General features: G+C 33.4%; 1 protein-coding gene across 5 annotated transcripts; it reads right to left on the reverse strand.

The window, feature by feature from the left end:
* LOC134259259 (patatin-like phospholipase domain-containing protein 7) lies at positions 1–26,164 on the reverse strand. 5 transcript variants are annotated; one of them, XM_062741860.1, is made up of 37 exons: positions 25,982–26,164; positions 25,608–25,794; positions 24,393–24,474; positions 23,644–23,732; positions 23,248–23,330; positions 23,047–23,076; positions 22,844–22,864; positions 21,152–21,298; positions 20,640–20,799; positions 18,613–18,693; positions 18,427–18,488; positions 18,149–18,215; positions 17,864–17,944; positions 15,655–15,820; positions 15,147–15,403; positions 14,832–14,909; positions 14,648–14,722; positions 12,748–12,881; positions 11,369–11,500; positions 10,886–11,015; positions 10,732–10,775; positions 9,381–9,532; positions 9,003–9,125; positions 7,978–8,041; positions 7,718–7,886; positions 7,126–7,308; positions 6,886–7,004; positions 6,640–6,796; positions 6,265–6,328; positions 5,937–6,059; positions 4,820–4,936; positions 4,417–4,565; positions 4,025–4,177; positions 3,695–3,817; positions 3,035–3,164; positions 2,669–2,790; positions 1–1,096 (listed from the first exon to the last, which is right to left on the reverse strand). In XM_062741860.1, the coding sequence occupies exons 2-37, from the start codon at positions 25,701–25,703 to the stop codon at positions 1,031–1,033; spliced, it is 4,029 nt and encodes a 1,342-aa protein (XP_062597844.1). In that variant the 5' UTR covers positions 25,704–25,794; positions 25,982–26,164; the 3' UTR covers positions 1–1,030. The 5 variants fall into 5 exon arrangements, with proteins under 5 accessions (XP_062597844.1, XP_062597843.1, XP_062597846.1 ...); XM_062741859.1 differs by lacking the exon at positions 10,732–10,775 and having other exon boundaries at positions 10,842–11,015; positions 25,982–26,163; XM_062741862.1 differs by lacking the exons at positions 10,732–10,775; positions 23,047–23,076 and having other exon boundaries at positions 10,842–11,015; positions 25,982–26,163.
* Positions 26,165–26,747: the final 583 nt, after the last annotated feature.

Below are 26,747 nucleotides of genomic sequence, written 5' to 3' on the forward strand. Positions count from 1 at the left end.
ACATGTAATAGGTAATATTTCAGATGGCATTTTGAAAAATGTGGAGAAAAAAATCTAGAAAATAAGCACTTTTTGTGCACAATAAATATACACTTTTTTCGATGCATGGCACTGTAGCTCTCCAGCCTGTCAATATATATAAATTTGTATAGGTACAGTTCTGCAGCTATACTTTAACCCATGTTGGATCTTTTAACCATGTGCATGAGGGAAGAAAAAATGAAAAAAATTACCATCACAAAGTAGATATTCTGTATATATATAAAATGCCATTGATTTGTCCCATGTAGATTTAATACTGTAATCAATCATTTTAATAGATACTGGAAGTCAATGATAAGATCTGGTTTAAAATTATTTAGTAAAGGTAAACACTTTATCAATACTTACAATCTATAAAGAAACAAACATGTGAATAACCTTAACAAATCAAAATTAATAAATCCATTACAAAAACTTTCATCACACACAGATACACAGTTGGTATAATTTGCATTGATATTTTGGAGCATACACATTGACAGGAACACTTAAGGTTGTAAACTGGACTTTGCAGAACAAGAGGCACACTATAGCATTGACATTTTATTACACAGCACTGCAAACGATAAAGCACAGATAAAACAATATCAGAACATCTAACCCTTTAATGTCACTGCGTTTAAGAGACCCGCATTAGATCTTGGTCCGTACAGTAAAACTCAGTAATAAAGAACTTGTTTAGAAAGCAATCTCATTTATGAATACGGAACTTTTTTACCTACAAAATCCTTTGAAAGAATTTTCATCATGTTTCTTATACTGATTAAAAAAATCTTGGTTATACTAAAGGAAGAAATATTGGGGATTTTCCCCAATAACTGAGTTTTTTACTGTACTTTAAGATATCATTCAATATAAGTGATCAATTAAAGATGTTCAATAAAACCAGTGTTATGCTCCGGAACACTCTTGTTGTTACTTGGATTTTGAATTTTTTTATCACAGAAAAATTCTTATCACAGTCAATCTGTCCCTGGAGATCTCTGATTTACTTGTCCAATTTGTAGGTCACAAATTTCCCCCCAGAACTTTTCCTTCTGATGGCACTTGGAAGCTAAAAAATTAAAAATGAACAGTACTTTTTACTTGAAATAAGTAGTCCTCTTGCCGCGAAAAAAAAAAGTGTTGCTGTGTCTAAGAAAAATCTCGATTCAGATTAATATACGAGGGCTGTTCGGAAATTATTGAGACAATGTGTATATTTTTCTTTAGAATGAACGTCTTTCGGTGAAAATTTGCTCATACGTTTGACAAACATTAAGAATTAATAAAAGCAGAATATAATTCACAAATATCAAATTTCTTATCTTCAGTGGCATTAAAATGTGTCAATGGTAGGAGTACCCGGAGCAGTCACGAAATCAGATGTTGAAAATATTTATTATATACTTAATGTGTATCACTCAATTTTACTGTTGATTTTATGCAATCACATGACGTCTGAATCCATATCACCACTCTCTGAAACTGATGACGTAGTACACAGAAACATGACGTTATTTTTCTTGCACGTTAAAAAGTCCCTTTTTATTTTGCCTTGTTTTATGGATAAATGTTATACAATTGATCTCTAAAGTTTTATTTTGCTATATTTTGCTAGTTATGCAGGGGTATATAATAAATTTATCATCATAACATCCGAAGAAATCATCTCGTTGACAGGCGCGGATCACAGATCAAACTCGAAGCTTTGATCTGATGATCCGCGACTGTCAACTCGACGTGATACGACCCTTCGGATCAAGTTACTGTTATAACAATATATATGTATCACCAACGTTCAACCCCACGGTGGACCCATGATAAGAGCGAAAACAAGTCAATTTATGTATATAATTTTTCCATTTCATTTTGACTTCATGTTGTTTAAGTTTGTTATAATTCTGATCAGGAATATGGAGATCATAAAAAAAAATAAGCGTGGTACAGAAATCTGATTACGGTGACAAAATGGATTTTGACGTTAAGGCGGAGAAGCAAGAGACCTAAAATTTTGTGTAGCGCTATATTAAACTCTTTTTCAGACTGAACGACCTGCTAAAACATTGACAACAGGAAAAACACGTCGAAGGTTTGTTTTTTCATACGCATATATTTTTTTCTAACCTATTATTCAACCAAAGTACTAGTATAATCAAACGCTCCGGACGACCATCAAATCTTACCGCTACGGAATTAAAAACTTTGACCCTCGTTGCATAAATGGGCACTGCATGACTAAATCATCCTGTATATATGACGCATGACAAAATTACACAAGTGAAGCAACAGCACATTTTTTTTTAAAGAATTGTTTAAGAAAATAAACAGTTTGATTTTAATATGGAATACTAGTATATGATAACAAAGAAAGAAGAGCGAACGCTTCCCGATGGTTTTTACATGCAAAAACATCTCCGGCTGACGTGACGTTAAAATGACGTAGCGATGCTGCTAAGGGTTCTTAGACATATGCATGATTATAATTTCACCAGAAATTATCTAATTATCATAAAAATTAGAAAGTTTGCATAACTGTTTAATATGTTTTTCGTTAAATGTTGACAAATTTTCCTGAATTTATCTCTGTCCTTTATGGAGTAAAAGTGAATGTCTCAATAATTTCCAAACACCCCTTGTATGTTACCTCTGTGACATGTGAGGCTTGGTTGGATGATTTCCTTTCTGGTTTAAAGACTGGTTTGGCTACTTCTTCATTTTCTACTTCCTCTTCATCCTCTTCAATAAGCACTTCATCAGAGAGCGAATCTGAAAATCAGGAAGTTTATTCAGTTTAATCAAAATCAAAGCAAAATGTTTCTGAAATGTTGAAAACTGTATTTTAATATCAAATCAAACAAATGTTTGTTTTTTATTTAAAAAGGCAATACTAAAATTTACCATTTGCATGCCAAAAAAAGAGATCCTCTATTAAAACATAATTAATCAAAAGGAAGATCTCAATATGGGTTACTAAGGGTCAAGGTTTAACTGAGACTGTAAAGTGACATACCATCTGACTCGTCCTCATAATCTTCATCATTCTCTCCATAGAAGCTGGCCCTCTTTGTTTGTTTAGGTTTCTCTATCTGTGACACTAACTCCGCTAAATCTGTAAACTTGGCCATGGCAGGCATATATGTCTGCAACGAGAAATGGGTCACACTGTTCATATATCATTTATTGTCATTTATTCAGCTCTCATACTAAAACAGATAATGTGTATTTTGGGATTCACCAAAGAATAATAATATACAATTTATGTAGACAACCCTAAAGCACATGGTCCAAAGTTTTGTTTTCTTATTAAAAACTTAATTTTCATGTTGACACAAGATTCTAGTAATTTTAGCAAGAATTCACAACCGAATACATATATTCAACTTAGTTCTAGAATGTTAAAAAATGTACTGACAATGAATAAAATTAGAATCAAAGCATTAAATTAACATATGGGGCTACTTTTTACATATTGGTGTATGTCATATGAAACATAACCACTCTACAGAACAATCTGGGGCTACTCCCTTAGCTTTTTGGACACTTGATTTATCTTTGGCATGCTACACTCTGACTCGTCATATCAGAGATTTATTGGATTCTACAATCTGAGCTTGATCTGTTCTCTGACTTATTACCTGATCTTTGTGAATGCTACACTCTGATAACCTACCTGAGCTTTGTGGATGCTACATTTAGAGGAATGAGCAGAATGCTTGTCTTTAAAGAGTTCATCAATCAGGCCCCCTTTGATCCACCCCGATAGTAAGGTTTTACCATGATTGTAGCCAACCTCCTACAAAATACAATTCATTGTCAAATATCTCACTATTTTTAGTGCTCTCTTTTTATATATTGATCTCTATAGATATATTTCAGGTATGAATAAAATTCCTGTGATGATTAAGAAGCTACTTTATGATAAGGATTATTTTAATTTGGTTAATTCTTGGGGGCATTATTTCATGAAAAAATTCTTACAACATGCTAAAAAACTACTTACATTGATTTCATCAAAGCTTCCAAACTGTAGAGTGCCATACTTGTCAATAGGTGGCCTGATATATTCACAGAAGTCACTGTTTTTGACCATTTCCAGCTGCCTTACACCAGAAACATAAGCCAGTCTGGTCTGAATCTCCGCCATATCTGGCACCTAAAATCACAAAAATAAATAAAAACAAAAATTCTATAATACTCATGCTTTCTGAGATCATTCTTGGAATGTGTTGGTGTGCAAAAGGGAATTGATTTAGTCAAAAACAATATTGCCATCATAAAATTTTAAATGAAATATGAATTTTAGAGTCTGGTGCATTTTAAGTTCCTAATCAAAAGAAAGTAAAATTAAATCATGTAAGAAATTCTTTAAAACCAAAATAAACTGAACTGCACCTTGATGGCAGAAGCCCAAGGATTCCATCGTTTCCATAGTAACCACCAACCAGATAACTGATCCCCATAATTTGTGAGGTCAGTTTCATCAATACTCCCTACATCCATAGCAAATATATTCCTGGCTCCTTTAGCTTTCATTACATCAGCTGAATAAAAATAAATAAAAAGTGCATCTCCAATGACAAAAAATTCATCTTATTCCAAACATTTGATAATTATACTGTTTAGGGGCTTAAAGATTTTTATCATAGATAGAATAAAGTCAGTTATCAATTTGCATGATAATAGTTTATCTCACATAATATGAACATTTGAAGACTTCTTAGACTGTAGGACAAACATTTTAACAGGGGGTTAATTTTAACAATAATATTCCAAAGAATTCTGGGGGTATATTTACCAGGAAGATTATTGATGTATCCACCATCCAACAGCAAGTGCCCATCCATCGGGTCACAGAGTGGGGGCAGGTAACCAGACAAGGACATGCTGGCCCTGACATATCTCCAAAGGCTGCCTGTAAACCAAGATAGAGAACAAGTCAGCCAAGGTTCAAAGAAGCATTAACAATAAATGCATTCATATACACATTGTTATCATCTAATCAGTATGAGGCTCATGCTCTAGGACATAAATCTGCTAAAATTTGTATTCTGTTTTAGCTCACCTGAGCCGAAGGCTCAAGTGAGCGTTTTTGATCACATTTTGTCCGTCGTCTGTCCGTCTGTAAACTTTTCACATTTTCGACTTCTTCTCAAGAACCACTGGGCCAATTTTGACCAAACTTGGTACAAAGCATCCTTGGGTAAAGGGGAATTTAAATTGCTAAAATGAAGGGCCAAGTCCCCTCAAAAGGGGAGATAATCAAGAAAAGACAAAAGTAGGGTGGGGTCATTAAAAATCTTCTTCTCAAGAACCACTGGGCCAGAAAAGCTGAAACTTACGTGAAAGCATCCTGGGGTAGTGTAGATTTTAAATTGTTCAAATCAGGACCCCCAGGGGAAGGGCGGGGCCACAATGGGGAATCAAAGTTTTACATAGAAATATATAGGAAAAGTCTTTGAAAATCTTCTTCTCAAGAACCACTGGGCCAGAAAAGCTGAAACTTATGTGGAAGCATCCTGGGTTAGTGTAGATTCTAAATTGTTCAAATCATGACCCCTGGGGGTAGGGCAGGGCCACAATGGGGAATCAAAGTTTCACATAGAAATATATAGGAAAATCTTTGAAAATCTTCTCAAGAACCACTGGGCCAGAAAAGCTTAAACTTATGTGCACATGGAAGCATCCTGGGGTAGTTTAGATTTCAAAATGTCTAAATTATGATCAGTGGGGTAGGGTAGGGTCGCAATATGTATTACAAGGGGGAAATTTGGTAAAGAACAGAATGGTCAAAGCTTCTCAGGTGAGCCCACGGGCCTCTTGTTTTTTTATTATTATTATTCAGAAACATTCAAAATGCCATCATAAGTTTAAGTTACAATGTTCTATCATATGATACAAATGTGATTATGTACCATGAGTATGGGCCTTCATGGAAGAGTTTGAGATATCAGTGGTGATACAAAAGTAGGGTATCCATAGGTCCTCAATTTGTCTGTGTCCAAACACCTCCTCTATGCTGTCATTGAAGGCTTTCCCTACAAACAAAATTAATTTGCTATTCTAATCTCTATTTCCAAGAAATCTGTAGTCATGTTACATGATTCTTACAAATTTTAACGCTGTGAAGACACAACACATTGATAACATACCTTCAAATATTTGGTCTATATAGCAGTTACGTGTAGGAGAACATACATTCAAAACATACTTTTTTGGGCCCAAACAAATATTGCATAATACCTGTGAACATTGAAGTGACTGGGTATGTTATATCCAAAATCTTCTTCCAAAGAGACGTCATACCCTTAAAAGAAAATGAAAAGTCTGTAGAACACAATGGTCACTGCAGCCATCTTTCTTTTAACATTCAAAATGGCCCTAAAGATTACCGGCATGACTTGAGGAACTTTAGAATATTTTATCAAATTGTTTTGAAGAAGAAACTTGAAATATTGTTAAAATTGTATGTAAAATTGAATCTGAACACTATCCAATTTCCAATAAGTCATGAATTTAACAAATTTATCAAATGGAACACCATATATAGGAGGAATCCCATTTTTGTTAACTAATATATATATGTACTGAACAGAACTTCATAGAAATCTTTCTTACAATGGACCAGTCCCTTGCTCTCTGTGAAAAGCTATTTAAGTTGATGGCATCTCCATACAAAGCTCCTATGAAAGCCCCCATACTGGTTCCCCCCACCATGTCCACCGGAATCTGTGCCTCAACTAAAGCTCTCAACATACCAACATGTGAGAGACCCCTAAAATCAAAGTACAGATTCTTAGAAGATATTAAAACCATGTTACAGAGCAAAATGTATTATTGACAGTCATGTTTTTCTTATAATACCTTGCTCCACCCCCACCAAGTACTACACCAATAGAAGTTCCTGTTAAAAATCGAGCCAGCCTTGAAAAGTCTGTCATTCTGTCTGGTTTGGTTTCCATATGTTTCTGATACAGCTCAATCTAAAGAAGAAAAAAGCAAATAAAGAACTTGCATTAGAATTTTTACCTATTCTACTAATCAAATTGATTATGAAATTTCTTTAATGGGTTATCAGTATGACATATGTGAATTTTTCCTTACAATTTTGGCTTCAGATCTCTTGGTAAGAACACGTTTTGGACATTTGATGTGGTGGTGAGACGACAGCCATCCTCTAGCATTCAGCCATTCCACCGTCCGTGTAGGTGTCTCTGCATCTTCTCTGTGAAGTAAGACCAATTCTTTTTGTGCCCTGACAGCCATATTTTCTATCTGCTTCTCAATCTGAATAAATTACTCATCAATAAATTTATTGCACAGCACTGTCAGTACATGTACCTCAAATTGTTATAATGATAATTTGCAAGGTAATTTTGAAACCCAGAAAATTTTGTGAAGATTTTTTAATACACATGTACATCTGTAAGTAAAACATTTTATCTATTTTTTTCAATGTCTGTTCTAGGTACCACAACTTGAAATTCTTAATTTGCCTAGATATTTTTTTTTCCTGTACAGGTACTTTTCTTTTTACTCCCAAATCCGACAATTGGGGCTTTGGATCAATAATCTTGAAATCTACACCCCAATGAGAATACTTGCATAAAAGAGTTTACCTCATTGTCTAGGCGACCAATAAAAGAGAAACAATTAATCAATGAATAATAAACACTTTATCAGTAAAAAGTCTTGCCTCACTGACAGCTGGGTCCCCCTCAAAGAGCCCCACAATGAGGATACAGTCGGCCTGGCGGATACAGTTCTTGGTCCACTTAGTGAGGGTATAGTCACATTGGTACAGGGTCATCCGGTGTATATCCTCCTGTTGTCCTAACCAGTTCAACAACCGAAACTCATTCACACTGAAAAAGTAGAAGTGTGGACATCACATGTGGAACATGTTCTCTGATTCAAATTAAATCATTGAAGATTAGAATCTAGATTTAGTCTAACCTGTCTAGAGCTGCAGTTCCTAGGTTGTTCTTTACAATGTCACTAGTAAGTCTCATAGTTGAACCTAACACAAATAAATGCCAACTGGTAAATACATGTACACGGTTCCATGTTCGTTCGCCCTAAAAATTGTTCGCCCAATTACCCCTTCGCCCGATTTCTCGTTCGCCCAGAGTCCGCTCGCCCTAAATCTTGTTAGCACAGGGTCCGTTTGCCCTATTTTAATGTACTATAAAATCTATCGAATTTCTTTCCAAATTTTTGGTACATTTGAAATAAAACAGACTGTCAGATGTTATGCATGTTGCCACAAATGGTCACACTAAGTACATAACCTATCAAAGACCTAAAAGACTTCTATTAAATCATTTTTTGAGATCAAAGGGAAATTCTTCAAAGGTAAAACCTTAAACATCCGCTGTTCAGTTCTATAATGGACCTATTAACATCTCAGTCCTTTAATTGTTTTCAAAACATGGCGCAATTTGTAAAAATAATGCAGAAGTATCCCCCTAATTAACATTGATATAAGTCATATTAATCATCTAATTAACTATAGTGCAAACACTAAGTCATTCAAAAAACATTAGAATCAAATCAAAATTTAATTAAGACTAGATAAACATTGTTCCTCGTATCAGAATTTGAGAAAAAATATCCCAAGTTCGTAAATAAATAGAAATTTTTTTTTAATTCATACGTGTTTATATACAAGTATACATAAGTATTGGGTGAACCACATACAGGGCGAACAAGATATTAGGTGAAAAATATTTCAGGCGAACGGACTCTGCACGAACGAACTCCCACAAACAGGTAGATCGGGCGAACGAACCCGTTTCCTAAATACACGGTCTTTACACATTTCCTCTTCCTATTGGACTTTATCCTTAAAACAGTAATGAATGCATAAAAGAAATTATTCTTTAAACCTGTTGACAATGAAACTAAAGTATATTTGGGTTTTTTTTTCATCTTATGAAGCAAAGTGGATTCATTTTCATTTTCTTTTCAATGCTTTATACCTATGGCCTGTAAAGCATGCTGTAACTCTAGAGTAAAGCTTGTGATCTGGACGTCTTTGCTGATGGGCAGGACAGCCACAGTAGCTAAGTTACCAACCGAGGTCTCTTCTTTCATAACAGGGTCTATACAAAAATTAAAATTTGTAAAAAATGTAAATGCACTATTACCCTAGAGTTTTGTGAGCTTCTACATAAAAAAATCTATACATGTATATCCAGTAGGCAGAACTTATAAAAATGTTGATCCAATATGACAACTTAATTTTTTTTTTTGAATCAAATACTTCAAGACTGACACTTACATAAATATTAAATAAAGATTTAATTTAAGTTATTTAAAAAAAAAAAAGACTTTCAGAAATATATTGTCTAACAAACCTGCTATTGGAAATGAATTGAGTCCTGAGGACTTTTGCAGCTGTCCAAGAAGACGCTCGCCCAGTAGGTGTATAAGTCGTGTCACAATCTGAGGGTATTTACGTTTGATCAGATTCAACAATTCTGCTGGTAATTTAGCACATTCTGTATCCCTGTAAGTAAAATCAACCATAATGTAAGAATTCAAAGAGAAGGCAATAGTACTTCCCACCAGCACTTACAGCTTTACTTTTTAGAAATGACACTCATGGTTTTCATGTCAACTGTATTTATTAGGGATGTCAACGAGTACCCGGTTAACCGGGTACTCGATCGAACGTCCCAGTATCGAATACTAAAATCAGTACTCGGTTACTCGGATGTATATTTTGAAATATTTCTAAGCTTACTTATTAATGCATTAAAACATCGGTTTTAAAACGTAAAATGTTCATTGCACTTGTACATACAGTAATTAGGGTTTCCTATGCCTCTAAATGATCGTTATCGCCTGTGGCAGTGTTTATACAGTAATTACCGTGACCAAACACCTGATGTACCTACCTGGCTTTTCTCACCTTCGATTGTCTTCTTCCCTTATATTTAGTTTGCTTTAATTATTTGTTTTCATTGAACATCGTTGAAGGTCCATTATATTTAAACAAATTAAAAAATAATTTTGTCAATTCTCCAAGAAGCCGTATATTCTCCGGAAAGACACAGATGATATTGCACGTGCGATTGTTGATTTGGATGCATTTGATTACATGCTAATTAATGCAAATGGTTGAAGGCTAATGCTTTAAAAATCTTATGTCCATCGTTTCTCCAAACTACAACACACCGTATCGTAATTCTATGAAATCTAGGATCAAAAAGTGTACGAAGATCGTATAAATCCGCTCTGTTATAGGATAACTTGATCAAGTTTATTCCGTACATGTATCTCAGACAACTTATCACTTGGACATCAAACGCACCAAAGAGTTACATTACAATTACGGAACAGATTATTTTTTAAACAAAAACACTGTGAATCATTTCTGATTTTATTTCTCGTATTTATCTGATAAATAAATTGAACTTTAAAAAATGTTAGATTAAATTTCGTCGGACAAAGTGGTCATAATTGTTACAACGCATTTGCAGGTAACCTCCCATCGGTTTTATTTCTACAAGAGTTTACAATGTTTTACAGTTATCAATTAACTTGTTCATATCTATTTACACTTTTACCGAGTACCCGGGTACTCGATCGGAAAAACGTCCGAGTAACCGAGTATCAAAAATTGACCGATTTGACATCCCTAGTATTTATAAAATCCAAACAATACCCCCACCACCAAAAATATCCCTCCCCCAACAACTCTACCTGACAGCCATGACAGTGGTGGTCCTCTTGGCCTCTGTCAGCACCTCCACGATTCCCACCAGTTCCCCCCGACCATATTCCCCCCATAACATCCCCCCTAACACCTTTACCTGACAGCCATGACAGTGGTGGTTCTCTTGGCCTCTGTCAGCACCTCCACGATTCCCACCAGTTCCCCTCGACCGTACTCCCCCACCAGCTCCTTCTTCCCATCCTCCTTAGTTATAACTGATCTCAGACGACCTGTCAGGACTATATAGATGTGGTCTGACGTGTCTCCTTGTCTACAAAGTTAAAAGACAAACAAAGATACAACTATTATGTATTTCTTGATTCTAAATTTTTATGATGCAAATAAAGATGTTAGAGAGGTATACAACCATAAGTATTAATGTTTCCTGAGAAACATAATTTTATGTATATGCCAGGAATTCTACAACAGTCCTAAATAAACAAACAATGCTTTCTAATTACAGGTATATTCATATAGAATTATCATTGATTGTAAAATACATGTATTTCCAAATATCTTTTAATTTACTCTCAAAAAACAAAAAATGTGTAAGTTTCCAACTTCAGATATTTAAAACTTACTTAAATCATACTTCACAAGCTACTTTCTACCAAATGATAATACCTGAAAAGAGCTTTTCCTGCCTCTGTGAGAATCCAGTCCAGAGCAAAATCAATCTGTCTGACAAAGGGGGTCATCCTAACCACAGAGGTGTGAGCAACTGATAGGACAACAGAGGGCTGGGCTTGCATGATGCTTAGGAGAAAAAAACATCAAATCCAGATATCTGCTTAACATTTCTGATTCAAATGTCTTCATATTTTAAAATTGACTACATGATTTTTCTCTCAAAATTTACACATTTAAAAATGTAAATGACCTGTATATATTCAAAGATTACTGATTTGTGATTGTAAATTATACACCTATGTTGTAAGTTACAGGTAATTTTATTCACAATCATAATGTAAACTAGAGGTACTGTGAGCAATGAGCTCACTAAATGATACCCCCTGCCTTCCATAATGCTCATATGTTGCTATATAAATGGTGCCTGTTTTGGAAGGTAACAGTTGAAATTGACACCCCAAGGAAAACCATTGTCAACCGACGTGTAAGCGTCGGTTGACAATGGTTTTCCTTGGGGTGTCAATTTCAACTGTTACCCTCCAAAACAGGCACCATTTATTTTATTATACTGAATGTCTTCTTGATTTAGGATGTCAGCAAAAAATCGTCGATCATCTTTACGTTCAGAAAGCTTTCAAACTCTCCACTACTTAGAAAAAGATTTACTGACCTCTTTATTGTTTATTTGATACTCTAAGTGTCCTTTATCATCTAAAGTTTCGTTATTTCTGCACTCGCAAGCATGTTTCGTCTGTCGTTTGTCGTTTTCAAGTAAGCTACATCGGACGCAAGCTTTTGTTCACTTCAAGTTTATTCCGGTTCTTTCAAACGCGCAACTGATGTTTTGAGAATTCTACGGTGAACCGTAGGCGCATAATTTCCACGCATGTGACATTACCGTTGTGTTACCCGTTGTCACGTGTGTTGCTAAGGCTGAGGGTAATAGAACGGATTGTGTACTGCATCTAAACCAATTAGAATTTAGTATTTAACATAAAAGTATAATAATATATATTGTTTTACGGTAATGTGTAAAGTGAAATAACTCGTCCTATCAAATGTTATCCAGAAGCTTCTATATGTGACATCATAGGTAAACATATACTATAGTAATGGCAATGTCCATGTTTTGCTATGGAAAACTTAAAATACGTGTCGAATAAAAAGTAAAATAGGAGGTGCACAATGGCAATATGTAATAAAGATTCTGTGAAAGTTTCATCAAATTTCACTCAGTAGCATAGGAGTTGCGGATAAGAGATAAAGCGTAACAGACGGACGGACGGAAATACCTATTACAATATACCCTCCCACTTTTCAAGCGGGGGGTATAACTATAAGTTAATTCCTTTACATCTATGCTGTGTTAATACCTGTAAAAGTCCTCTTTGGATATGGTGACAACTCTACACTCATATTTACACCTGATGGTAAAGAATGATGGTTCCCCGGTCAGTACAGCCAGGGCTCCTACCAGCTCCCCAGGATACGCATTGAACAGTAAAGCCTAAACAAAAGAAAACATAAACACGGCTGACAATTTTATTTTGACAGTGTCATAATAATATGTCAATAATTTATTAATACCATACCTTGATAATATGTATGCTAAGTAAGAAAAGTTGTTAATTGGGAATATCTATCTACAGTCATATCTCTTTATCTCAAACAAGAAAAAAATTTGAGATACCTGAGAATTCAAGATATTGAGGGCAAAATACCTAATAATAGTAGTTGAATTTCGAAATTCATTTGAACATATATCCATGGTATATGAGATACAAGAGGCCCATGGGCCACATCGCTCACCTGAGCACTAAGGGTAGGAAAAAGTAGAAAATGGCTTTTTATTGTGAAGTTTAAATCCAAAAGTAGTCCCATGACCAATCATGGATTTGCTATTTTTTAGAAAATGATTTTTAAAGAATTTTCCTATGTATATATCTTTAAAAACTTTGGTCGGCCATTTTGGCCCCGCCCTACACCTGGGGGTCATGATTTGAATAAATTTGAATCTACACTACTTGAGCATGCTTCCAAATAAAAATGATGAATTATGGCTTTGTCATTCTTGAGAAAAAGATTTTTAAAGAATTTTCCTATATATTTCTATGTAAAACTTTGGTCGGCCATTTTGGCCCCACCCTACCCCCGGGGGTCATGATTTGAACAAACTTGAATCTACACTACCTGAGCATGCTTCCATATAAATATGATGAATTATGGCTTTGTCATTCTTGAGAAGAAGATTTTTAAAGAATTTTCCTATATATTTCTATGTAAAACTTTGGTCGGCCAGTTAGGCCCCGCCCTACCCCCGGGGTTCATGATTTGAACAAACTTGAAACTACACTACCTGAGCATGCTTCCATATATATATGATGAATTATGGCTTTGTCATTCTTGAGAAGAAGATTTTTAAAGAATTTTCCTATATATTTCTATGTATAACTTTGGTCGGCTATTTTGGCCACGCCCTATCCCCGGGGGTAATGATTTGAACAAACTTGAATGTACACTACCTGAGCATGCTTCCGTAGATATATGATGAATTATAGCTTTGTCATTCTTGAGAAGATTTTTAAAGAATTTTCCTATATATTTCTATGTAAAACTTTGGACGGCCATTTCAATATAATTTGCACAAATTTGAATCTACATTACCTGAACATGCTTCCATATAAATATGATGAATTATGGCTTGGTCATTCTTGAGAAGAAGATTTTTAAAGAATTTTCCTATATATTTCTATGTAAAACTTTTCTGGCCCCGCCCTACCCCCGGGGGTCATGACTTTCAACAAACTTGAATCTACACTATCTGAGGATGTTTCAATATAAGTTTCATCTTTCCTGGCACAGTGGTTCTTGAGAAGAAGATTTTTAAAATCTACCACCAAATTTTCATTAATTCCCAATTATCTCCCCTTGAGTAAGGGCGTGGCCCTTCATTTGAACAAACTTGAATCCCCTACACCCAAGGATACTTTGTGGCAAGTTTGGTTGAAATTGGTCCAGCGGTTCTTGAGAAGAAGTCGTAAATGTGAAAAGTTTACAGACAGACGGACAGACAGACGGATGGACAGACAGACGGACGCCGGACAAAATGTGATCAGAAAAGCTCACTTGAGCTTTCAGCTCAGGTGAGCTAAAAAGTGTTTGAGATTATAAAGTTCAACTGCATGGCAAAAATTTGTGACAATAATTAAGGAATCTGTAAATATTGGCTCCTAGGTATTGTACAATCATATGTTAAAGACATAGCTTTCTCACCTCCTTTTGTTCTTTGCCAACCACATGCTGGAGGAGTTTCAATGTTCCTGCCACCAAAAACAACAAACTGGCATCCTGATTAACAGAAGAGAAAAGAAGATTGTTACATTTTTCAAGGATCATTATTTAATTTAAACAGATTTTAGTACATGTATCTTTAATGGTGGATGATGCAATTTCTGACCTGATCTCCTTGACTAAGAATTGTGGTCCCTGCTTTAAATTTTCTCAAGGTAAGCTTTCCATCCAAAAGTGATTCATCCTTAAATAAATGAATTATAATCCAGCTCTTATTTGTTTTGGACAAAGCAATTTTAAGGACTATCAACAAATCATGTAAATTAATGAACATGTACAATACAGTGCAAAAATGACAGTATGTAAAATTTTTCAAATGTCTACTTTTACAGAATTAGTTAAAACAAACATTTCTAAAAATGTCTTCCTTTTCTGCAGTAGTTCAAACAAAAATTTCTTAACCCCTTGTAACTATTTTTACCTGTAGGTTCATTAACTTGATGAGATCTTTCCTGGCACACTCCAGAGCCTCCTCTTCACTTGTGTCTACACTGGTCTGGGACACGTACATCCCTGTGTCTGAAATCTTCTTGTTACGTGACCTTGGCATGTGACCTATGGTCTTGACTGGTTCATCCTGAGATTTACTGGTCTCCAGATCCAAACTGTTTATTCTGGCTCTTTGTGCAGCTGCAGCAAAATCTGTGAAGGCACTATCTGTCTCATCACGGGTCTCCCCTATATATAGAATGCAGGAATCAGTTACTAAAAATATCACAGTCCCTCCACATATAAACAGTTATTTCACCACAAGAAAATAAAATGAACTTATTCTGATATATGTGTAATTGAGAATACACCATTTAACCGGTAATTTTCACAAGACATTTTAAAAGAAACCAAAATAATATTTGGATTCCAATTGTCTCTTTGCATGGTTTCATTTGAAAATTTTGTTTTCAATGCAACATCCATATAAAATAACACACCGTCTACTTTGTCCTTGACCTCATTGGTCAGCTGTTTTTGTGTCTGTGTGTCCTCATTTTCCTCAGTTATGTCCCTTTGTGAGCTGGTATCCCTGGTGACGCTACGCTGTTTATGAGGACTAGTCTGGAAACGACCTGACAATGACCTCATCTCTTTCTGGGTCATCTGTCAATAACAACCAATATTTTCTTCAGATTAAATAAATGTTTAATTGGTATTTTAAAATTTGAACATTCTCATTATTTAATCAAACTTTCTTTCTGTAACTGGAAAAAAGAAATAAAACATTTCATGTACCTACTGGTTTAAAGAAAAAAAACTCACACACATCAAGCCTTTGGTTGATATAAAAAAAATACATGTTATATTCAAAAGCTTTTTTTAAACGAATTTAAAAATTCTTCTTTAAAAAAAAATAGTTAATAACACAACTGTGCTAAAACTGTTAATTTACTCATTTAGGCAAAGAAAATGACAATATGTGCTTGTGTGCATTTGGTTCCCCCTTTTAATCTTGTATGCATGAGCCTGTGTCAAAAAATGTTTAAGAATTGGAGTTTCGTGATACATATTACTCAAGTCTATCAATAAGAAAAGTGTATTTACTACAGAAAATTATATGTTTTTATACAGTTTTTTTTTGATAATTTGTATATCCTGGAAATGTTATAGAAAATTTAATTTATTTTTAGCGAGATGTTTTTATACATTTTTTTAAATTTTTGATAATTTGATGGATATATCTGTATATTTGTAATGAAAACATTCATAATTTGTAAAAAAAAAAAGGTAGTTTTATATTTTTATACATAGAGATTTGCATACAGTTCAATTATTCATTTATGATAAGGATTTATATGAGAAACAATTCAAAAGCAGATAAAAAGGATATTTTATGAAACAATAAGACCATGCAGTTCTGAATATTTATCTTATTTTTTAATTCATGATCATTGCTTCTTTCTATGAATTACATGTTCAAATTGAAAATCTCCTCTAAAGAACCAAAGTTTTCAATTCTTATTTATAATGGACACAAGAAATTTGAAAGGAATGGCTCCCTTGAAATGAGCACCATTTGCTGTAAGAACCATACACCAATCCCAGGATATTCTTTTCATGCAAGTCTGTTTATATGTCTAATAAATAAAACTAGAATCTGTAGTAAACTCAATGTTCACTGAACACCAAATAACAATTACAATCTACATTGAATATATAGATGTACTATATTGTATTATATATTATGGGCTTTTGAAATACTCATTAAGTATCAAACTCAACACAAAAGCTTTTTTTTTTTTACTCTGTAAATCATTTTTGTTTTGACTAACTTTATTTTCCCCTGGACACTAGCACTGCGTTTCTTTGTGATACATAATGTTTAGATATCCTCTACCCTAAAAGTTACTACTGTATAGACATATGTTACAATAACATTATCATTTTAGTGCACTTCATTTCCAAACACATAAAATGTGAATATTGAGTGTCTATGTAATTCTATTTTTTTAACTAGCAGCCGTGACACAAATAAAACACCTGGATAGTAGGATTAATTAAGGAAAGGTCAAAGGTCATCATTTAAAAAATTATGTATACCAATTCATTCTATGCAAATTGAAAATCTCTGGATAGATGTAAATCACATATCAGTATTTTATAAATCATTAAAAATTTTAAAAAGAAAAGTAAACAGAATTTAAAATGTTTCTGTAATCTTTTCTAAACATATTCTTAAAAATAATTTTTCAAAAAGCCCATAGTATGACACTGGTATACACAATAGAAGTTATTTATACTACACTACAAGAGAAAAGGAGATACACATGTACACACAACACAAATGCTGTGTCGTTTTGCGAAAGCTGGATCTTTTTGTCTCATGGCGTGAAGTTCCTCAATAAGTTGCTAGAAAGAATACATTATAACAAGACAATTAAACATCACAATATATCATTACAGTATCTTACTAAAACTCACAACCTCAAGGTGCACTTTAAAATACATTTGTACAAGAAAGAAAAACTCAGTGCATTTTAATGCAATTCTAGACTAGAAACAAACAGTCATTTTCGAAAAAACCTTAGATAAAGAAGTTATCTACCATCCAAAAGCAACATATTTCCAAGTACCGGTAAATGCTTGTACCTCGTATTACTACTTTGACCAATGTTCTGTGATGTTTATAAAGTGAATTATACTCACTGAGCTGATGAGCTCACTAGAAAGTCCAAGGTAGTTATGTAAAGCTGTGAAGGTTACTCTCTGTAGCCGTATCATGATAATCTGAAAGAAAAAAAAAAGATTTAGGATCATTCCTTGACTATAAAGTAAAATTCAAAACACAAAACATGAATATCATTTTATGGTACATGTATCTATATTCAATTTATCTGATTCAATTTTGAAGAAATGGGTCATAGGATTCTTAAAATTGTGTACAGACAGAACATGATTTCTATGACAGAGGATGAATGAGCTGACATTTACCTGAACAATGCGGACCAGAGACTCTGGAAATCTCTCAAACATGGACTGGAACGCAATGGCTGGCAATCTGAAAATATCAGACATAAAATTATATGTATACACTTAATAATACTGCTAGTATTTAAAGAAGCATGAGAAAAAGACTACATTATTTTTAACACATTACCTGAATATGATTCTAAAAATAAACTTTTGATTTCAGCACAAAAATATTATCTAATCTAAGTTTCCTCTGACAGCATTGAATGTTATTTATGCTGTACAGTATTGGGACTTACTTGAGAACAGTGGAGTCCTCTACAGCTTGAGCTGACACAGTCTTATAAGGAGCTGGATGTCCCTGTTATCACAATAAAAAGAGTTTTCAAACTTTACAACATTATTTCAGCTTTTTATTATAGGAAATGTAAAAATGCCTTAAAAAGATGTACATTTGTACTAGACTGCATTTTGACAGAACTTACTGTAAGGACATCCAGTACACTAAGTAAACTATGGATGCTGTCTCCAGGACAAACCACTTTTACTAAGTGATTACTGCCATCCTACAATACAGAGTTTTAATCTGTTCAGTTCATGTACCTGGTGAATAATTATAAAAATTCAGACTCATAAACTTACATAAATGGACACATATGTGTTCACATGTTTTATTCTAGCGAGTTATGTCATACTCTATAAATTAACTGTCATTTTATTCTTATAAAAGTGCTCTATACTACTAGTATAAACTAGAACTGTCCACACGGGACAAAATACCCCCCGCTGGGTTTTTCAGAAGTGCTAAATCACGAATATTTTATGGATCTAAGAGGAGAGAGAAATGCTAAAACATTTTTAGTGCAAATGTACTAGCTCATAATATTTTTCATAAATGAAATGAAGGCACAGCATAATAAAAAAAAAGACTAAATATACAGACCAGACATGAATTATGAACTTTTTCTGTCAGTGACCTTGAACTTGCATAAATGACCTTGGTTCAAAGTCATGACACAACCTCAGGTCATAAGCAATGTTTGTGTGAAGTAGTAGATTCAAGTTTTTCCATAATAAAGAAAGATATGGACCGGGCATGAATTATAAAATTTTTCTTCCAGTGACCTTGAACTTCCCCAAATAACATTGACCCAAGGTCATGGCACATCCTTAGGTCATGAGCAATCTTTGTGTGAAATGAAAACTTACCAAATTTATCCATAAGAAATATATGGACCAAACACAAATTATGAAATTTTTCTTCCAGTGGCCTTGAACTTCCCCAAATGACCTTGACCCAAGGTCATGACACATCCTTAGGTCAGGAGGAATCTTTGTGTGAAATGAGAACCTACCAAGTTTATCCATAAGAAAGATATGGACCGGACACAAATTATGAAATTTTTCTTCCAGTGACCTTGAACTTCCCCAAATGACCTTGGTTCAAAGTCAGGACACACTCTTATGTCATGGGCAATCTTTGTGTGAAATGAAAACCTGCCAAGTTTATCCATAAGAAAGATATGACCGTACACGAATTATGAATTTTTTCTTCTAGTGACCTTGAACTTCCTCAAATGACCTTGGATCAAGGTCATGACACACCCTTAGGTCATTGGCAATCTTTGAGTGAAATGAGAACCTACCAAGTTTATCCGTAAGAAAGATATGGACCGGACACGAATTATGAATTTTTTTCTTCCAGTGACCTTGAACTTCCACAAATGACCTTGGTTCAAGGTCACAACACACCCTTAGGCCACCGTCGCCCGCTTCAATTTTTGGATATATTTTTTAAAATGCTTTGAAAAATCACATATCTCAAAATCTCTCTGGGTGACGGTGGCAGAGTATGTTTTCTGAAGGAAAATTCCACATAAAATTGATGTCTTCTGCAACTTTTTATGTAAATGCGGGAAAATGCACAAGTTAATGACATCAAAGTTAACATTTAGGAGGTCATATGAGAAAAACGATTTGTGTATTCTTACTGCATTGAATTCTTATGATTCAGAAAGAATGAATTTTTATTTTTTACATCACTTTCATATTTTTGAAAAATATAGGGCTTTAAAATTTGTATTGAAACTGTACCATCTTCTTAGAACCTACCAAGTTTATCCATAAGAATGATATGGAACGGACACGAGTTATGAATTTTTTCTTCCAGTGACCTTGAACTTCCTCAAATGACCTTAGGTCAAGGTCATGACACACAATTAGGTCATGGGCAATCTTTGTGTGGAGTAGTAGATTCTAATGTTCCTCCGTAAGAAAGATATGGACCGGACACGTTTGCACAGCTAGACGGACAGACAGACAGCTAGACAGACGGACAGACCGACGGAGTGATTCCTATATACCCCCCCAAACTTCGTTTGCAGGGGGTATAACTGCATATTAATTAAACCCCTTAGTTAGGAATAAGATTTCTATCCTGCAGAGCATCACTAGTACTTTGAAATAATTCAATATTTTGATGAGTGCTATGACTAGTTGACACAATACTTACCGATTCACATATACTGACGTTTATATGACCTTGTTGTACTACATATATGCTGTCATCTAAATCTCCAATTCTAAATAAGTACTCTCCACACCTCAGAATCTTTGACTCCATATGTTTCACCAGATTCAAAAATAAAGGTTTTTCAAAATGTCCAAAAATTCTGAAATAAAATTCAACATCACAAAGTTCAATAATTCCAACAGGTACCTGAATGTAAAAATTTAAAAGATGCCATCCAAACCACAGTTACATTTGAAGCATGGTTACACACATATAGAATATACTTGGTAAAGTTATATATACATTTTATACTAATATGTTTTTAACATACATGTAATTATATGTTCAACAACTGCTGTAATCATTGTATGTCTCAGAGAAAATGCACCAACTTGAAAGAACTTGTATTGATAGTTTTGTATATATTATATCATGGAATATATTGAAAACAAATTCATTTCTGTAATAATCGTCAGATTGGATGAGGAATATCATACAACTAAGACACTAACCTTGTACTTCTAAGCATATAGAGGACCTCTGAAGGAAGCCTCTGTTCACTGTCGTCAATATCACAGGTATCTAGCTCTAGGAAGGATTGAGGGGGTTCTTTTACCTTCAGTAGGGGTTGGGAGGAGTCCCTTCTCATCTGAAGTAGCCTAGAAAACACACTCTTAATTATTACATAATAGAGTTTAGTGGAATTGATAAGAAATTTTTTTTTCAATTTTGATTTGTAACATTCATTTCCTAGTTTCCCAAATTTTGTTCACATAACTTTAAGGGGGAAAATCTGGATAATTTTATTAGTCTATCTTTTCATAATTTCTTCACCAGCAAAATTTTGCATTAATTATACAAAATACATGGACATAAGAGATAACAACTGATCAAATTTTTGTGTGTTCAGATAGGTGAAGGAAATCATGAATTTCTTTAATAGTGTTCAGTAACACCTAAGGTACTCAGTTACAAGGTATATACCTTTGAGCAGTAAAGGTAAAAAAAAAGGTTGATACAAAGGGTGCATTCAGGCAATCAAGTTTGCTATGAAAGAAAAAAGAAAACTTTGCACCCTGAATACAACTAAGGTAAAGATCTATCCTCTTTCTATGTGCAGAGAATATTAGAATTTCTTTTGAGACTGTATGTAACATTAGGAATATTCCAAGGAAGATGTTTTTTTTTCACTTTACATTCAATACATGTACCACAACATGCAATTCCATTCAAAAACAATGCACATACCAAATACATGTACTTGCTAAGTAAAATAAGGGGTTTGGTATTTTAAAGCTGTTTTATTAGAATTCAACAAAGCAGGGCTAACGAGTATACCGTAATTGTCACATCATTCACTAAGTTTAACAGATATGTATCACACCATATATAAGGCTACTAAATCAACTTGCAAATTGAAATGTAAATTTTCAGCAAGCCTAAATTTTTGTTATATTTTCATTTATGGAGAAAATATTACTGTCAGTGTTATAAAATATAAAGAATAAAAATATTATTAAGCAAATCTTGATATGGTTTTGTGAATAATAAATTGGCTCACAGAAAGATTTGAAATAGGGTGTTAATGCACATAATATACAGAAATTTTTAAGAATTCAAAATCTAGTACAGTGAAGCTTAAAAACAATTGATTTTCTATAACAGGCAAAGGTATTTGTTTCTGGTTAAATATTAAATATAAATCACTTGGAGATACACTAGGGAATGACAATCAATATTGTAAATCAAATAAGTACCATATTTTACCTAATAACTGATTCATTCCTTAATTTTTAGAGTAAAATACAAAATCTAATGTACTGAGCATGCAACTAGAATTGTTCATAAAACTGAATGAAAAAAAATATTGATAATTATCTAGGGGAATATACAGATTGGACATGATGGTGCAGCGTACATATATCCATTTGAATGAATTTGTTTAAAATTATTACGGTGATTTACAGGTATACATTAAACTTATTTCTATAAAAGAAAGACAGTTGGTATATTCTTGTTTAAATAAGTTAATACAGTATTCTTATAAACCATTGAGAGAAAGAAACTGTGGTTTCTCCTACCATCAATCTGAAAAAGGTGATGAATTGTATGAATAAAATAATAACAAAACCCAACCCATCCCATTTCCTTCCTCATGAGATCTAACCAGAAACAAAATAAGTGTTAATAAAAGTGAAACTTACCACTTTTGCAAATTAAACGAACTTAAAATCAAAATGTTGTATTAGTTAATAAGCTTTCCAAGTGGTCAAATTTGGCGCACACACACACAGACACACACACTTACACACAACAACTTACTCATTTATTTTTCTAGATAAACAGAAGGTATGTACCTCATTACAAGCATCTACGTATACATTTGAAGAGAACATGATATACATACCGCAAGGTCTTCTGTCGAAGCTCAGAATAGCTAGGGAATATCACACATATAATAACGATGATGCTCATTCAACACGATTTCTAAATAATGCTGGGTTGCATAAATCCTCTCCCTTAATACTACTCCATAGCAAATGATTATTATTAAGAAACACTACAATATTGATTACTATTTTAGCCTAGGAGCCATGGATAGACTTACTTTTTGGCAAGCTTCATTACAATCTGTCTTTTCTTTAGTTTTCCTCTGTTGGTCGGTCCTAGTTTTCTGGTAAAGCTTTGGACCTGTTAAAAATGTTTGCATTATAAACTTCATAGTGTTTTAATTTCAAACTCATTAGCTTGAAAATATTCTCATCAGATGCTAATACTACATAAAAAAAAAAGTAATTCTCCTCCGATGTGAATTCCACATATGCCTCATAAAAAAGTTTTTTAAAAATGGCTTGAAAATAAGAAAATTTATATAGAATGTACATGTATAGAGAAATTTTCATTTGGTTATTATGTAAAATCATGTTTCACTTCAGTGTGTTTCATATTCTTAATAAACAGAACAAATTACATGTAAAATGAAAAAAAAAAAAAAAAGAGTTACCTTCCTTAGCATTTTTCTTCCATAAAACATGACTTTGTCCCTTTTTCTAAAACGTGGTTTTCTTGGGCCTCCTGTCTGACTTGGTAATACTTTTCAAAAAATACAAACTTTACTTCCAACTCTGAGATTTTTTTTCTCAACATTTTATAAATTTCACAAATTCAATGCAGACTAGAGGTACTGTGAGCAATGAGCTCACTAAATGATACCCCCCGCCTCCCATAATGTCGATGTGTTGCTTTATATTGTTTTACGGTAATGTGTAAAGAGGAATAATGAAATGTTAAAAGAATGTGACGTCATAGGTAAACAAAAAATGGCAATGTCCATGTTTTGTGACCACCGAATAAAAAAATAAAATAGGAGGTGCACAATGGCATGAATAAAGATTCTGTGAAAGTTTCATTAAATTTCACTCAGTAGTATAAGAGGAGTTGTGGATAAGAGAAAAAGCGTACGGACAAAATAAAAACGGGGGGTATAAAAAATGAATGCAATAATAATTTTAAAAAATGGATTACAGTGTGAACAGCTGAACAAGAAGAATAGGCTGGACACAATAAAAACTTCATAAAAATTGTGGGTCTATATTTTGTATTACAGAGATACAGTATGATCTGTGCTATATAATACATGTATATTATAGCATGATACAGTGCATGATAAAACTTAAGTTACTATGATTATATAACATTATTTACAACAAATTTTAAGTGGGTCCATAATATATTTACAAAGCAGTGACTTACCTTTGGACCTTAATTTCCATACACCAAAGAACATGACGATGATAAATGTGATTACAGCAACTCCTATCCCAACCACGATGCTCTGCATAAGCAATTAAGATATAAAAAGTTAAGCCAATTCTTTTTACTGGTTTACAGATTTCAAAATTTTAGTACATGTAGTCAAAAGTTATTACTTTCTGATGACTTCAAAGTTGATCTAGAATTCTAGATGCACATATATATTTTTTTCACGGTTAGAGTGCCATGACTTTCAATATGTTACGTTATATGTCCCCAATAGATTGCCTGCGTTTTGATTTTATCATGGCTGTAAAAGATTGTGAAAGCTCACTGAACGTTAAAAGAAAGTTGTTACCCAAACCCTCCATGTCGTTCAACCATGTGGTTGTTTTTTTTCTTCTAATGATCTATGCAAAATAGGCGCATTTAAATTATTATGATTACGATGCAGTAAAAAGCATTTCTGTGACTGCTGTGTTTAGGATCTGCGTATATATCAATCCCAATTTTTAATTTTTTTTTGGGGGGGGGGAGGGGGGTTAACAACAAAAAATTTTCATCGGCGGGAATATAAAAAGAAGAAAAATTCCATTTCTTTTTTTTCTAATGTTTCAAAAAATTGGTTCTGCGAATCAGTAAACCAACTTTTAAAAAAAGGCCTTACATGCTGTTTTATCCATTTAATGTTTAAGACAATGTTTCATCCATTGATAATGTTGAATGCATTGTCAACATTTTTTGTTGCATTAAAAGTACATAAAATCAATAAAAAAAAAAACTTGATAGCAATATAGATTGAATGCATTGTCAACATTTTTTTGTTGCATTAAATGTACATAAAATCAAAATGGCCAAAAAAATTATACAAAATCAAAATTGATTATCATCATTTTTTGGCCAAATTTTTGTCATATCCATCAATGTCTGTAAGAAATCAATATGATACTAAAAATCAGCTGTACTTTATGCATCTGTATCATAACATTTATTGCATATTAGTATTTCCATATATTTTTGTAGATAGATATTATGTCTTTCTCCAACACTCTATGAAATATTCTCTCCATTAACATTTATAATTTAATATATAACTGACTGAACTGCTGAAGGACAGTGCGTCTTCGCCACTACTTGCGCATAATTTCACATCGTTCAAAATATAACATTGCTGTTAAAACAATTAATGACACAAGAGAATAAAAAAATAATTACCACAGTGAGCTCAAATTCAGACATTTTTTCATTCATGAGATGTTTTAATCCACCAAATGTCTCATTCATTTTCGTCTTCAGCTCTTCCATCGCCATTTTCGTTTTCAATATGACGTTGATTAACTCGTTCTAGGATTTGAGTGAGTCTTGGTTAACTGGTTCTTATATTGAGTCTTGATCAATATTCCTATAACGTTCAAGCATTTACAAAATGGAGTCTATGAACTTTTATAGAAAATAGGTGACAGATGAGAAAGAATGTTTTATTTTTCAAAATAAGATAATTATTCAAATATCATTACAACTTTAATCTTGCCCTTTTCGACCTGAACAATCTGTGCTTTTCCATTTTGCTTTAATTTGATATTACGTACCTTACTATTCCCAGAGACATAAATAACATTCATTAATATGATTTAAATAAGATCTTTGTTTCGCTCCGAAATTCTGATAGTCGATGTGTCATGGCTCGATGATGCATTAACTGACAACTGGTTACACATGCATATGCTTCAAAGTGTCCAAGATGTATATTAAAATCAATTTAATTAAAAATGACGACCTGAAAATATTAAAAGTAGGTCATCCTGACCTAATTTTGGGTCAACATGACATGAGGTCCAAACATGCATCAAATGACAAGTTTTAATTATCATGCTCCTCATAGTGGGCAAAAAAGATGTTTCAATAAATCATCCCCACACACACACACACACACACACGAAATAGGATTTTTGAAAGTGGGCAACTTTACCTTTTTTTTTTTTTTTTTTTTTTTTATTTAAAAAATATATTTTTTTTTTATTTATATTACTTTTTTTATTTTTTTTTTTTTTCTTACTGGGGGGGGGGGGGGGGGGGGGGGTATATTAAAATCAATTTGATTAAAAATGTCAACTACTGAAAAAAGTACCAATTCTAATACCTACATTTTCTAAAAGTGACATGAGGTCCAAACATGCATCAAATGACAAGTTTTTAAAATGATCATGCTCCTCATAGTGGGCAAAATAACGATGTTTCAATAAATCATCATAAGGTCAACTAAGTGCACTGAATTAATTCAAGACCACAGCCGTTTTCCCCGAGGGTAATTCCTTGAACAATTTTAAATCTACAACACATCCTCATCCTTATCCA

This window comes from Saccostrea cucullata, unplaced genomic scaffold (assembly GCF_032062105.1).
Source record: "Saccostrea cucullata isolate Sc308-1 unplaced genomic scaffold, CSIRO_AGI_Scuc_v1 ctg490, whole genome shotgun sequence".
Classification (NCBI taxonomy): domain Eukaryota; kingdom Metazoa; phylum Mollusca; class Bivalvia; order Ostreida; family Ostreidae; genus Saccostrea; species Saccostrea cuccullata.

What these genes read in the sequence shown, in the direction of transcription:
- LOC134259259 (XM_062741860.1), bottom strand. Translation starts at nt 25,703, where the DNA reads ATGGCGATGGAAGAGCTGAAGACGAAAATGAATGAGACATTTGGTGGA. An exon ending in GTAATGAAGCTTGCCAAAAA is followed by an intron (nt 23,077 to 23,247) that starts GTAAGTCTATCC and finishes GATATTCCCTAG; the next exon opens with CTATTCTGAGCTTCGACAGA. An exon ending in ACGTCAGTATATGTGAATCG is followed by an intron (nt 18,694 to 20,639) that starts GTAAGTATTGTG and finishes TCTGTATTGTAG; the next exon opens with GATGGCAGTAATCACTTAGT.